The 12,428-nt window shown below is 39.1% G+C and overlaps 2 protein-coding genes across 2 annotated transcripts; both read right to left on the bottom strand.

The window, feature by feature from the left end:
• Positions 1–210: 210 nt before the first annotated feature.
• On the bottom strand, positions 211–1,963 carry LOC127811226 (probable pectinesterase/pectinesterase inhibitor 21). The gene is made up of 2 exons (XM_052350934.1): positions 994–1,963; positions 211–908 (listed from the first exon to the last, which is right to left on the bottom strand). The coding sequence occupies exons 1-2, from the start codon at positions 1,961–1,963 to the stop codon at positions 211–213; spliced, it is 1,668 nt and encodes a 555-aa protein (XP_052206894.1).
• Positions 1,964–6,513: 4,550 nt separating this feature from the next.
• LOC127811225 (probable pectinesterase/pectinesterase inhibitor 21) lies at positions 6,514–8,312 on the bottom strand. The gene is made up of 2 exons (XM_052350933.1): positions 7,319–8,312; positions 6,514–7,205 (listed from the first exon to the last, which is right to left on the bottom strand). The coding sequence occupies exons 1-2, from the start codon at positions 8,310–8,312 to the stop codon at positions 6,514–6,516; spliced, it is 1,686 nt and encodes a 561-aa protein (XP_052206893.1).
• Positions 8,313–12,428: the final 4,116 nt, after the last annotated feature.

The following is a 12,428-nucleotide window of genomic DNA, read 5'->3' as shown; positions in this document are numbered from 1 at the left end:
TTTCCACGGGTAAATTTGCAGAAAAACTGAATGATCAATGGATAACGTGTATGTGTGTGTGTGTGTGTGTGATTGGGGGTCATCATCATCTCATAATCATCACAAATTAAGAACTTAATTTCCATGAGAAACAACTCAACTGCGCGCATGCCATGCGACAATCAGATCAACAAGCAAAAAACCAACGTATGTACGGATCATACAATTCTATTACGATTTCATGCCGGAAAGATAAGCAATTCCCGTGGACGGAATCCATAGATCGCCGTCGATGAATTGGCGGGCGGTGAACGTCTGAGCCACATCGGCAGAAATCTTTTTCTGGATTCCAGGCCAGTTAACCCTCTTGCTCTTGTTGGCCCCGGCGCCTTTGTTCTTGTACTCCGCGTACCAGAGAGTGTCCAGGTAGATATCGCCCTGCCACGGGGCCCACCCAGCTGGGTCGATCCCGCCGTCGATCTGGGACTCCATGATCACGGTCCTAGAGAAGTTCTTCCACGGGCGGCCGAGGAACGCCTTGTGCTCGCCGGCGGCGGCAGCAAACTCAGGGGCGACGGTGATGATGGAGCCCTGGATGACGATGCCGCTGACTCCTCGCTTGTCGGTGCGGCCTTGGGCTGTGACCATGCAGTCCTGGTTTGGCCCGGGCTTCCGGACCACCATCTTGCAGTTCTGGAAGAGGGCGGCGGAGTCGCCGAAGATGAAGTCGATGGTCCCGGTGATGGTGCAATCACGGTAGAACTGGCGATGGGCGTGGGCATAGAGAGTGTCTTGGTAGCCGTCGATGTGGCAGTTGAAGATGATGGATCTGTCGGATCCGACGCGGAGCGCCACTGCTTGGTGCCCGTCGTGTCCAGCGGTGTTCTCTACTCCGATGTTCTTCAACATGAAGTGCTCTCCGTCAGCAGCTGCATGAGACCACTTATTGGTAATAACGGAATCATCCATAAATGGTAGATTTTATTCTATATTGAGCAAAGAAGATATACTTACTAAGGGTGGCAGTCCTGTATGTGTTGTAGCCGGATTTGAAGCTCTTGTTTCCGGTGATCCTAGTCGTGGTCGGTCCATCGCCGATCAAGAGCACGTTGGTCATTTGCTTGGTGATGTTAACATACTCTTTGTAAGTACCCGCTTTGACGTAAATGACAAAAGTTGTCTCCCCCTTCTTAGGTATTTCCTTTAGGGCTTCGTTGATCGTCTTGTACTTCCCAGATCCATCTTGAGCGACCACGACATTGGGTTTCACGCCATTAGCCTGAAGAAGCCGACGTTGGCCAGAGCTGGCCCATGTCGGGAAACCGTCATCAGATAGGAGCCGGCGGCTACCGGTGGAAATCGGATAAGAGGTGAGGACACTGGCAAGTTCAGTGACAATGGCCAAGCCGTTGCTGGTGAGCTCACCAGACAACTTGAGGAACTTCTTCATCCGTTCCCCGAAGTCGCCTGTCGTGTTCTCAAATCCTTCGAGACAAGTCTGTTGGTAGGTGATAGCGCCAGTGAGCCAGGTCTTAAGGTCAGCAACGTATTCGCTCATTTTGGAGAAGTCGAAGGACTCGACCTGGTCGAAGGACTTCCTCAAATCGTCAATAGAGAACTCCAGAAGCTCCCGGCAGTTCTGCAAGGCGTCGGCTGTTCGAGGGTCCTTGGCGCCCTCTTGGAGAAAGCTCGAGCTCTTGATGACTTCGCCCAGCTCCTTGACAGCCACTTTGAAAGCCGCCTCAATCAGCTTCTTGGGGTCCGTCGTGTTGCCAGCGGCGCCGGAGAGAGTACTCTCGCAAGTCTCCTTGTAATCAGTAGGCTGGCAGATTTGGTTCACGGCCTTCGTGGAAGCCGAGATCTCGGCACCGCCCGAAGCCGCGCCGGCAGCTTCTCCGCTCTTGCGGGACACACCTACGGTCACGGCCACCACCATGGCCACCAGAAGGATGGAGGAAATACTGATGACGGCGATCTTCGCCATTTTATTATATATATATAGATATATATTGTCGGGACGCCAAAGAAGGCGTAGAAATGGAAAGTACAAGAGAAGAGAAGAGAGGAGGGATGCCTTTATTGGTACGTGAGCTTTGGGGCTCTCTGTTATTGAATTTACAGCATGAGAAGCCCCTGCCTCTGGCTATGGCTTGGAAGATCAGGTTGAGACGATGGGTTATATATATAGTGTTGCGGGGTCAAAGCCACCCCAAATTTGTGCGGTTGATAATTTTGAACAGATTTTGTTCATTTGCGGATCCTCTATAGCTTGGATTCAGGAGAATGCATGGCTCAATGCAACGATTTTGTTGGATTGGATTTGACCTTTTAATTCACCAAAATTAATTAATGCTATATATTATTTGTACATTCACTTTTAACTTTTAATTAATTAATTAATGCATTCATACTATTAATTATCATATAAATCAAACATCATTTTATTTGATTTTTTTTATAAAATTAAAAATTAAATTATAACTATATATCAAACATCGCACCGAACACGCCCATACAATGAATTTTCTTTTAAGACCTCTTAAAATTAATTTAACTCTCCAACAAAACTCATCTTAATTAAAAAATTTAACTATCAAATGCATATTTTTATTAATTTACACATACATAGCACGAATCACACACTTAATTATTAATGTTCGTTGGGGGCAAAGATGAAACTTAATATTATTGTCTTACTAGAGTAAGGGGCGGGATATTAGGTTTGGAAGGTTGCTATTAATCATTTGCTTGATTGAGTAAGGTGGTGTTCTTAATTTCTTGAAATTAAGAACCTTAATTGCTTGATAGATTTTTTCTATCATGGTACATTAATTAGATATAACTAACCTTGTCTTCATCCTTTTAATACCTCCAAATGATCTTTTCCCACGAGGGAGGGAGATGACTTGGGGTGAATGTGTGTAAGAGGAGTGATACGACCATAGAGATCCATGTTGGAGGGTAGAGTGCCATTTGGTGAGAGACGGTAAAATGCCATTTGGCGAGAAATATTGCATCAATTGTAACAAACAAAACAAAAAAGTGTAGGTTTTAACCAACCTATTATCTCGGCCAAACACAAATCAAGCGCAATAAATAGAAACGAAAGATTTCAAACCACAACTCACACACACAAACAGCGACACAGCGAGATACATGTTCGGATTAATAGATCCTACTCACGGCAGATGTTCCGCCTCTAGTCAATCCACTAGATTTCTCAAGTTTAAAATTGGTTACAAGATCATCAAACAGAAGTAAAAATAGTATTGCAAAAACATAACAAAAAGTAGAATCCAAAACAAGAACAAGTGAATATCTGTTCTAAACCGATCTCGCGATCAAGGCTAAGGATCTATTCTTATAGTATACCAATCTCTCACGCCTCAAGCGCTTAAAACAACACAAAGATTAAGCAATACAATCACTTACCAACTAATCTTACCATAGAAACATCGATCTGATCGAAACAAGAGAGAATGATTCACATGACGTGTCTCATTTCAATAATCGCTGATTAGGATTTTTGAAAAAGAGCATGAAAGAAAAATCAAAACATTCTGGAGATTAGGGCATCGGTTTTCCCTTATATAGCAACGCCAAATGGACCAATGAATGGACTGGACCAGCAGTGAAATGCAACACGAAAACGGATATGGGCTCGGCCCATAATAAACTCAGCAACCCATGTATAACCAATAACCCACGACAATATAATATGCATAACAATTAACAGCATATAACAATAATTAATATGGATAACAATTATATTCAAAAAGAATATAATATGCATCTCAATATTATATAACAGCATGCAACCATTTTGATAAATCAAAAGAATGCAAATGAAAAATCATTTAACAATTTTGAATCACACAAAATCAACAAAAAGAAAAGCAAAGTTATTATCTACTTTTATTATTGGGATGGCTCTTGTCATGCATGTGCAAAATATAACATTAGTAAGATAAATTACAAATTTCAATTCTCTTTGTGATTGGAAGTTGAGGCCTGACATAGTATTGGCAATTTTTTGCAAGTTTGAGGTTTGAATCTTTCAAAATAAACTTCGACAATCAAGTTAGCGTATATCAATGAGAGAACAAGTAAATAAGAGTGTAGTAGTGACAAGTATAATAGTAAATACATATACTTATTATTGCTGCAAAATTTAAGATTCTTATAAGTCGCACATGATAATAACTCGAGCATGATTTTAGTCAAAAACCTTACTTAGGACGTGATCTCAATATACAATCAAGACATGGTGTCAAAACATTGAGCCTACTAGTGGAGCTATATCCTCTGATGACCAAACCATGAGGTTTCCTAATATAACAAGCGCTTAGATGCTCTCTAAGTGACATTTATGTCAAATTATTTAGGTAAAATTATGTGTCAATTTTCTTTTGATGACCTTGGGGGGGAGTTTTTGCGTCCCCTTTATTCTTCATTGAGGGTAAGAATGAGACTTTATAATAATCTTGTCTTGCTAGAGTAAGGGGCGGGATATTAGGTTTGGAAAGGTTGCTAATCATTTGCGCCCTTGATTAAGGTGGTATGTTCTTAATTTCTTGAAATTAAGAACCTTAATATGCTTCATAGATTTTCTCTATTATGGTACATTAGATATAACTAACCTTTTCTCCATCCTTTTAAATACCTCCAAATGATCTTTTCCCATGACAGAGGGAGATGACTCGGGGTGAATGTGTGTAAGAGCAGTGATACGACCATAGAGATCCAAGTTGGAGGGTAGACTGCCATTTGGTGAGAAATATTGCATCAATTGTAACAAAAAAAGTAAAGCAAACTTATTATCTACTTTTAGTATAGGGATGGCTCGTGCTATGCACGTGCAAAATAAAAAATATAACGTTAGTAAGATAAACTACAAATTTCAATTCTCCTTGTGATTGGAAGTTGAGGCCTACATAGTATTGACAACTTTTTGCAAGTATGAGGTTTGATTCTTTCAAAATAAATTTTGATGGTTAAATTAGTGTATATCAAAGAGAGAACAAGACAAGAAAGCTATAGTAGTGACAAGTATAGTAGTAAATACATATTTATTGTTATAAAATTCAAGATTCTTATAACTCGTACATGATAATTACTTGAGTATGATTTTAGTCGAATACCTTACTTAAGACATGATCCCGATATACAACCAAGACACGATGTCAAAACATTGACCCTACTAGTGGAGCTATATCTTCTGATGACCAAACCATGAGTTTTCCCAATATAACAAGCTTAGATGCTCTCTAAGTGACCTTTATGTCAAATTATTTAAGTAGAAACTATGTGTCAATTTTCTTTTGACGACCTTGGGGGGAGTTTTTGGTCCCTTTTAGTCTGTCTTTGGGTGATAATTTGTCTATTTTATTTAGGACATGGATAAGGGGATGGGACACGAGATTTAAATAAAATTTATCAAAAATGCTATCAAAAAATATATTAAATTTAAATAAACATAACTTTAGTATTAGGAATAGAATAAATATAGATTTAATAATTATTCCTATTCTACCTTCATGAATTTTGTATCAGGTGTCACAATATTGTTAAATCTTTTTCTATCTTTAGTAAATACTGAAATTTGCCCAAAAAAAAAATAAACTAAACTAAATTGCAACCCCCTAGTAAGCCCTTGGAGGCAATTGGAGGGTTACTAAATTCAAATAAAATATAACCAGAACTATTTTTTTTTACTTTTTTGTTTTGCAAAATGTTCTTTTCAGAATTAGGTATTGGCAATGTTAAATTTTAAGGGTAGAATAGACATATTTTGATCATAATAAATCTCCAGTTGATTAAAGTCCTCTAGATCAGGTCTAGGTCAATTGGATCATCAACTTCAATAATAGTGTACCAAAATTACAATTAAGTTAAGTCGACTAGATAGAATTAATTTGTCTGTGAATTTAAAATGTCTCATCCATATTTGAATTTTATTTCATGCCAAATAATTAATCAATTCTTATCGATGAGTCTTTTACATTTATATCTTATTAAATTATATTCTCATAATATATGCATCCAAATTAAAGAACCCTACCAAAGTCGATCAACCCTTCTCTGAAAGGTCTAATGTGTTTTTGAATTTCAAATGGTTAGAGAAAAAGGGTTTCTACAGTTATATAAATAATTAAATAATTTCATATGCTAATTCATTAAATAATTTGCATGGCTGGCCGGAATTAATTAAAAATGTAATTAATATATCGGTGGAAGCAGAGATCTCCAGAAAAAAATAATTATGTCAATTAAAAAATCGAGAGGAAAAATATTGTCACTCTCTCAGCATCGTACAATTAATTAATTTTCAAGGGAAAATTTGGATTAAAACAGAAGAAAAGGAACTATTTATATATATGTGTGTGTGTGTGTGTGAATATATATATATGATTGCCATCTTCTTATACTCCTCTCCTCCACGAGAGACTGTGACAATCGATTAAAAATAAAATAAAATAAGGGATCATCATCACTGATCTAAATAAAAATAAAAATAAAAATATTATCCTTTAATTATTTCATGCCGGCTTTGTAAGTAACACCGGTGGGCTTCACCCATGTGTCGCCGTCGATGAACCTGCCGGCGGTGAAGGACTGCGCTGACTCTGCAGTAATCTTTTTAATCCCCTTCCAGGTCACCCTCTTGCTGGTGTCCGATCCCGGCCCTCTGTTGTTGTACTCGGCGTACCAGATGGTGTCCAGGTAGAGATCGCCCTGCCATGGCGCCCAACCGGCGGGGTCGATGCTACCGTCGATGAAGGAATCCATGATCACGGTCCTGGAGTAGGTCTTCCAGGGGCGGCCCAGATAGGCCTTGTGCTCGCCCTTGGCGGCCACGAACGCCGGCTCGGCGGTGATGGTGCAGTTCTGGAGGACGAGGGCGCTGATGGCGCGCTCTTCCTTGCGGCCTTGGGCCGTCACCATGCAGTCCTGGTTGGGCCCGGGCTTCTTCACGATCATCTTGCAGTTCTGGAAGATGGTGGCGGAGTCGCCGAATATGAAGTCGACGGTGCCGGTGATGGTGCAGTCGCGGTAGAACTGGCGGTGGGTGTGCACGTAGAGGGTGTCCTGGAAGCCGTCAAGGTGGCAATTGTAGACGATGGCTCTGTCTGATCCGACCCGGAGGGCCACAGCTTGGTGCCCCTCGTGTCCTGCCGTGTTCTCCACATACAGGTTCTTTAACATCACGAACTCTCCGTCGGTAGCTGCATACACGTTAGAATTTAAAATTTAGAATTTAAGACCAAGAGTTGGTAAGACACGACACTCTCAAGTTTTATGAGGGATATATGCATATATATATATATATATAGCTTACTTAATGTGGCAGTCTTGAAGGTGTTGTATCCACTTTTGAAGCTCCGGTTACCGGAGATCTTGGTCTTGGTAGGGCCATCGCCGATCAACACCACATGTTTCATTTGCTTGGTGATGTTAACGATCTCCTTGTACAAACCGGCCTTGATGTATATCACAAAAGTGGAGTCCCCCTTGATTGGGACTTCCTTGAGGGCTTCGTTGATGGTCTTGTACTTTCCGGACCCATCTTGAGCCACCACGACGTTGGGTTTCAGAGTGCCCGGACTAGCCTGGAGCAGCCGGCGCTGTCCGGCGCTGGTCCACTCCGGCAAGCCGTCCTCAGACAGAAGCCGACGGCTGTTGGAGCTGGAAAGCGGGTACGAGGTAAGGATCCCGGAGAGCTCCGTGACGATGGCCAAGCCATTGCTAGTGAGCTCGCTAGACAACTTGAGGAGCTTCCTCATCTTCTCCCCGAAGTCGCCGGTCGTATTTTCGAAGCCGTCGATGCACGTCTCCTGGTACGTGCCGGCGGCGGTGAGCCAAGTCTTAAGGTCATCCACATATTCGTTCATTTTGGTCACGTCGAACGACTCAACCTCGTCGAAGGATCGCTTCAAATCGTCAATGGACAGTTGAAGAAGCTCCCCACAGTTCTCCAACGCGTCCTTGGTGCGAGGGTCCTTGGCGCCCTCCTGGAAGAAGCTCGAGTTCTTGATGACTTCGCCGAGTTCCTTCACGGCCGCATCAAATCCCACCTTGATCAGCTTCTTGGGATCCGTCGTGTTTTCCCCACCGCCGGACAAAGTCTTCTCGCAAGTCTCCTTGTAATCGGTCGGCTGGCAGATTTGATGCACGGCTTTCTTCGACGCCGAGATCTCGGCTCCCCCGCCGCCGCCACCCGAGACGCCTCCGGGGTCACCACCGTTCTTGCGGGAGACGCCGATAGTCACAGCCACCACCATTGCCACCAGAAGGACGGACGAAACTCCCATAACGGCTACCTTATTGGCCATTTTGCCGGGTATGGTTTATTTTATTTTATTTTTTTCAAGAACAGAAGGGCAGTTGGTTGGTTTTATTGCTCAAGCGAGCTCTGGGCCCTGCTTATTCAATTTACACATCCAGGTGCCCTTGTGGCTCCGGCTTGGAGGATTGGGTCGAGGCGAGGGAGTATATATAGTGCTGGTTCCAGCCAGCCAAATTAAGATCGCCATTGATTCACAGTCAAAGCTATCCATCCACATTTGTGGGGCTGATGAGAAGCGAGAATTGAAGCGCACTCCGGCGGGATCGTTGAATGGATTCCGGCGAATGGTTCAGCGATACGAAATACACGGATGGATTTGACTTTTTAAAAGTCTCTGGGAATGGGACAAGTGGGTGGGTGATTGTCGAATGATGCACATCCTCTGCTATTTTTATTAGGAAACTTAATTAGAAACTAATTGTTTAATTTTGTTTACTTTCTATAATAATAATAATAATAATTATAGTAGTGGATCAATAGAAATGACTGCATTTGATTGGCATTTTGGCAACTTCATGATACACCAAAAATGATAATGTATATTTTGGTCTGTCACTTTGAATTTATGTAAACTTATTTTAAATTAGTTGGTATATAAAGAAAAATAATATCATCAATTTGTAAATACCCGTTGGTAACATGGTATTCTATTAATATATGAGATAATAATGTTTATTTTTTGTAAATTTATTTAGAATCTATATTGGTTTAGAAAATTAGAAACAAAAATTAATATTATTATAATAAGAATGCACCAACACTTGGTGTATATCACATAAGGAAGCACTATGATTTTTAAAAAATTTTCAAAAACACACACACACACATCGAGAATGATACAAAAACAATCATTGAAAGACTAAGTATACACTGTCATATGCAAATATATACGCATCAAAACAAAAAAACAAAAATAGTTATTATGTCACTTCGTTGAGACGTTGATTGATTGCGCCTGAAATACACTTAGACTCGAACTCCAGATCCTTCTGTTAAGAATAGCTTCTGCTGAGTCAATTTGCTCAAATACGTGTTTCCTTGGCTAACCAAGCCGCCGCCACCGCCCCCCCCCCCCAACACACACAAATATGTAGGGGACTAGGTCGATCAACACCTAGGCTACATATCGAAACCCTTCGCCTCATTCACGTGTTAGACAAGAAAGAATTACGAAGGTGATTCCAAGGTGTTGGGTTCTCCTTGAATGACCTGGTCGTCTCACAACCTTAGGATCAATTGAAACAAGGAGCAAGGAGAGAAGAGAAAATGATGGAATAGAGGAAGAAAATGATGAACAACAACAAAAAAAAAAATAAAACCAAGATTTACTATTCAAAATTGGGCAAGAACAGAAGACTTTCTTGGGCATACTTCACAAGCCACCCTTATCTTCTTATGTTTTCCCTTTTCTCTCTCCTTGTTAATTATGTCTCAGACGCATGAGATGGCTTTGGCAGATCATTTAATGCTCTATCAACTGGAACAATGGCATAAAATCATGCAAGATCAAATCTCGTCTAATGAAACTATAGACCATTAATTTGTTAACTTTTAACAATACATCCATCATCATTAACTCCTTAACGATGATTAAAAATATACAACAACAAGGAATCACTAATCCAATGCATTACTTAGTAATATTATTTTTTGTTAAACCAATGCATTACCTATCGAAGCTGGTTGTGGTTGAAAAAATAACATTATTATCTTCTAGGTCCACCGCAATGTAGCAATCAAGGCAGACCAAACTTTTTGACACCAACCAAACACTTCGGTCTATTATTAGAAAATTTTTATTTCCTCACAACACTCCGAAAAATCCTAAGTGATATCTAGCATAATATCAAGACAATCTTAATGGCCATGGAGTCAATACTTAGAATTAATCTATTTAAGCTAACATCCAGATCAAGTGAGAGCCATGAACTTATTAAACTCACAAGATTTGATAATTAAACCAAGATCCGATACACTGTGATGGAGAGACACATCAGAATACTTTCCAAAAATAAAACTCTTTCTGATCAAGCGCACCCTACCCAGGGGTTTTTCAACCACAACCAACTGCAATCGTATAGGATGTTTGTCTCACACGCGAAGGTTAATGGATCTCATCGGTGAGCATCTGCCTCTGTACAACATACACCACTGCACTGAGACCATACATAAAGCATTCTCACCTCTTATAATTCGGATGGTTCTGCTCAAAAGCAAATCTCTGGCACCAATGCATAAGACAACTCTGTCACCTTTGGTTTGAAGACCAGATATATAATAAAAAACCAACAACAGATCATTAATCATCTCAACCATATGATCTGTCACAAGCGTCACATTTAGTAAAATATTCAACTAATTTTCACTCATATGTTTACTAGCTGCATGCAATATGGCATGTGATTCACTATCATTTATCATTATTATCTCATATTAATCAAAGGCAGTAACTCATATGATAGTCCATAATCAACTCATCATAGTCCCCATCTAATAAATCTAAGGATTAGAAATACCTTTAAGAAACCCTGTAATATATATCTTTGTCACATATTCTTAATAAATTAAGAATAAGACTGTCAAGAAATTTTGAGGACTCATTCATACACATTTGGGGAGCAATGAATGAAGAAATTGTTATTTTATTAATTGCAAGAATATTAAACATGTATTGTTATTACATACTAGATGTCATCTAAATCTAATATTAGCACATATATCACTAACATATTAATCATTAAATTGTTGGGTTTGTGTAATCGAATAGCAGGGAGGGTGAATTTGGTGTGTGTAATTTTTAAAATTCTATAAAAGTTTTAAAAATAAATATGGAAATAGTGAATTATAAGTAAGAAAGTATAAATCAAAATATGCAAAAAAACATAAAGAATTTAATGTGTGTTTGATTGTATTACCTAGAATTGAAGATGTGTTTGATTGTGTTTAATTCTATGTAATATTGACTAGAAAACAAAAACCACCCCCACCCCCTTGGAAAATGAATTCCATAGAAAGAAACTTTAAATGCTTGTACCATATATATTTTTTCATGGAAAAGTTAATAGTGTTTGATTGTTTTCTATAAAAAATGTGTAATAATTACATATTTTCTATGGTAAATGTGTGCAATCAAACACACCTTAGAGTGTGTTTGATTGCATTACCTAGAATTTAATTCTAGGTAATATTGCCTAAAAAACAAAAACCATCTCACCCCCTTGAAAAATGAATTCTATGGAAAGAAGCTTTAAATGCTTGTACCATATATATTTTTTCATAGAAAAATTAAGAGTGTTTAATTGTTTTCCATAAAAAATGTGTAATAATTTCATATTTTCCATAGAAAATTAGTGCAATCAAACACTCTTAGAGTAATTCGATTTAAATCAGCCTACATTCAATACTCTAACTCTTTACTAGAGATTCCAATCTACTAAAAATCTCATACTTAAACTAAGTAGGTCCTCTAGCAAACCTCTAGGAATATACAATCTCATACTTATAACTAAGTAGGTCATCTAGCAAACCGCTAGGAATCACAACAAGATATACAAATCTCACACTACTCTTTTTGAAATTTATCTTAAAACAAGACTTAAAAAAATATTTACAATTATGAAAAATAGCCTTAATAGAAAAATGAGAGTGAAAAATAACAAAGCATAAAAAGCATATTGAAAATGAGAGTAAAAAATAACAAAGCATATTGAAACTTGAGAGTACATTCACAACCCGTTTTCCAAACTTCAAATCCTCCTCTATATATAGGTTTCATTGTCCTTTCTTAAAAGGTACAATTGTTCAAGATAAAATCCAACCTACAAAGATCAATTGCAATTAGCCGTTGAAATTTTTGCAACAAATCGATCGATTGCTTTTCAAAACATTATCAGGGCTAGTCGACAATTTATTAGAATCGGTCAACAGTTTATAAAATTCGATCAACAATTTTGAGAACTTTCAACTGAAAATGATGTAGTATCGATTAATAACTGTTATGTATAAAATAAATAAAAGCAGAGTGAGTGCCGAAGAAATCGGGTCAAGAAAGCGCCCCATGGCCCCCCGAGAGAACGCCACGTGGCACCCCAAGAGAGCGCCA

This window comes from Diospyros lotus, chromosome 10 (assembly GCF_014633365.1).
Source record: "Diospyros lotus cultivar Yz01 chromosome 10, ASM1463336v1, whole genome shotgun sequence".
In the NCBI taxonomy this organism is placed as follows: Eukaryota; Viridiplantae; Streptophyta; class Magnoliopsida; order Ericales; family Ebenaceae; genus Diospyros; species Diospyros lotus.
Note: the sequence above shows the minus strand (reverse complement) of the source record. Positions and strands in the feature narration are given on the sequence as shown.

What these genes read in the sequence shown, in the direction of transcription:
- LOC127811225 (XM_052350933.1), bottom strand. Translation starts at nt 8,312, where the DNA reads ATGGCCAATAAGGTAGCCGTTATGGGAGTTTCGTCCGTCCTTCTGGTG. An exon ending in CTTCAAGACTGCCACATTAA is followed by an intron (nt 7,206 to 7,318) that starts GTAAGCTATATA and finishes ACGTGTATGCAG; the next exon opens with CTACCGACGGAGAGTTCGTG.
- LOC127811226 (XM_052350934.1), bottom strand. Translation starts at nt 1,963, where the DNA reads ATGGCGAAGATCGCCGTCATCAGTATTTCCTCCATCCTTCTGGTGGCC. An exon ending in ATACAGGACTGCCACCCTTA is followed by an intron (nt 909 to 993) that starts GTAAGTATATCT and finishes GGTCTCATGCAG; the next exon opens with CTGCTGACGGAGAGCACTTC.